General features: G+C 47.5%; 1 protein-coding gene across 1 annotated transcript; it reads left to right on the forward strand.

The window, feature by feature from the left end:
* Positions 1-722: 722 nt before the first annotated feature.
* On the forward strand, positions 723-1,350 carry AGABI2DRAFT_119968 (hypothetical protein; the record flags this gene model as incomplete). Its single annotated transcript, XM_006463080.1, has 2 exons — positions 723-912; positions 968-1,350. 2 exons carry the CDS (start codon positions 723-725, stop codon positions 1,348-1,350), a joined length of 573 nt encoding a protein of 190 aa, XP_006463143.1.
* Positions 1,351-1,422: the final 72 nt, after the last annotated feature.

Genomic DNA, 1,422 nt, shown 5'->3' on the forward strand with positions numbered 1-1,422 from the left:
GATGTAGAAACAACGTTTCTACTGTTAGTGAGACTTGAATACAAAGTTCTTAGTCTTAACTATACGCTTGAACCGTCAGACTTAATTGCTAAGCTCTATAAATCGCTCTCAAGCTCTTAGTACTATAACGGCGCATTTGAGTTACTCTTCTCGATTCATCGAGGAGGTCTCCTTTGTTACGCTTTAGAACTCTGAGTATTTCTATCGACGTAACGCCCCAGCTTAGGACCGGGCCGGGGTCACTGTAACACTTTCTGATGTTCGATTCACTCCATGAACTCTGCTTCATATTCTGCTGTCTCCTGGACACGCTTACGCCGTTTATCAGTTGTGTCACGTAAAGCTTGAAGGCGGCTGTCAGCTTGTGCAATATTATCCGTAGCAATTTGAGCGGCACTTCGACGTTTTATGTCGTATCGTGTGTGGTTGCTTCCAGGATGCTGCTGCTTGTTTGTGGGGCGAGTATTGGGGCGACTAGCCATAGGAGATCAAAGTGAAACAAGATTAAGGTATATATTTTATATATTCAGATCCCGGTTCCGTCCGCTGAGGGAACTTCGGCACCAGTTTTGATTGCATATTTGTTCATGCATCCACATCCCCATCGAAAATCGATCCCCCGCTTGCATTGTCTGTTTCCTGGCTGCCCCAAAGTATGTCGAAGCCAGGGAGGACTTACAAAGCATGTACGCGACAAGCATACTTGTGCAAATCGCATAGAAATGGACAGTCGTCACATACTCACAACAAACCCTCCCGTGTTCGATGAGGTAGAAGATGATACAAGCTCTACGGCCATTGAGTATTCAGAAGTTCCACAATATACTGCTTCAACTCCCTCGAGCCCAGGACCACCGCCGGTGTCCCCTAACGAAAATCACTCGAAGCGAACCATACACCCTCATCTGAACGGTACGTTTGTACATCTCATCCTGCATAGATTGGTTTCTAACCTGAGGTCTTTCAGGGCTACCATGCACTTCTACCGGAGCTTCGTTACTAGTCAATGACTCGGTTAGTTCAGTGTCAGGCTCCGGCTCGCTGGACGACTGGTCACCATTCCGCAGCAGTGCTGAATTCCAGCTTGCCGATCTCTTATTTCGACGTGTTGAAATGTCCGTTGAAAACATCAATGAGCTCTGTGCTATCCACGACGATCTTCTACAACATTATGGAGATGTAGGACCCTTCGCTTCAGCAAGCCAGATGTACGAGACTATCGATTCCATTCAGCTTGGAGATGCACCATGGCTTCATCTCCAAGCTGTGATTCCCCACGAACAAGCCGAAAATGCGCCGAGTTGGATGAAGATGTGTGTGTACATCGTGTGTGGGGGTGTGTGTGTGTGAGTGAAGCAAGGCCGGAAAGGACCAGGACTGGAAGACCGACTTGAGATGGATCAGCTGCTTAGATCACTTCTC

This window comes from Agaricus bisporus (assembly GCF_000300575.1).
Source record: "Agaricus bisporus var. bisporus H97 unplaced genomic scaffold AGABI2scaffold_8, whole genome shotgun sequence".
NCBI classification, from domain to species: Eukaryota; Fungi; Basidiomycota; class Agaricomycetes; order Agaricales; family Agaricaceae; genus Agaricus; species Agaricus bisporus.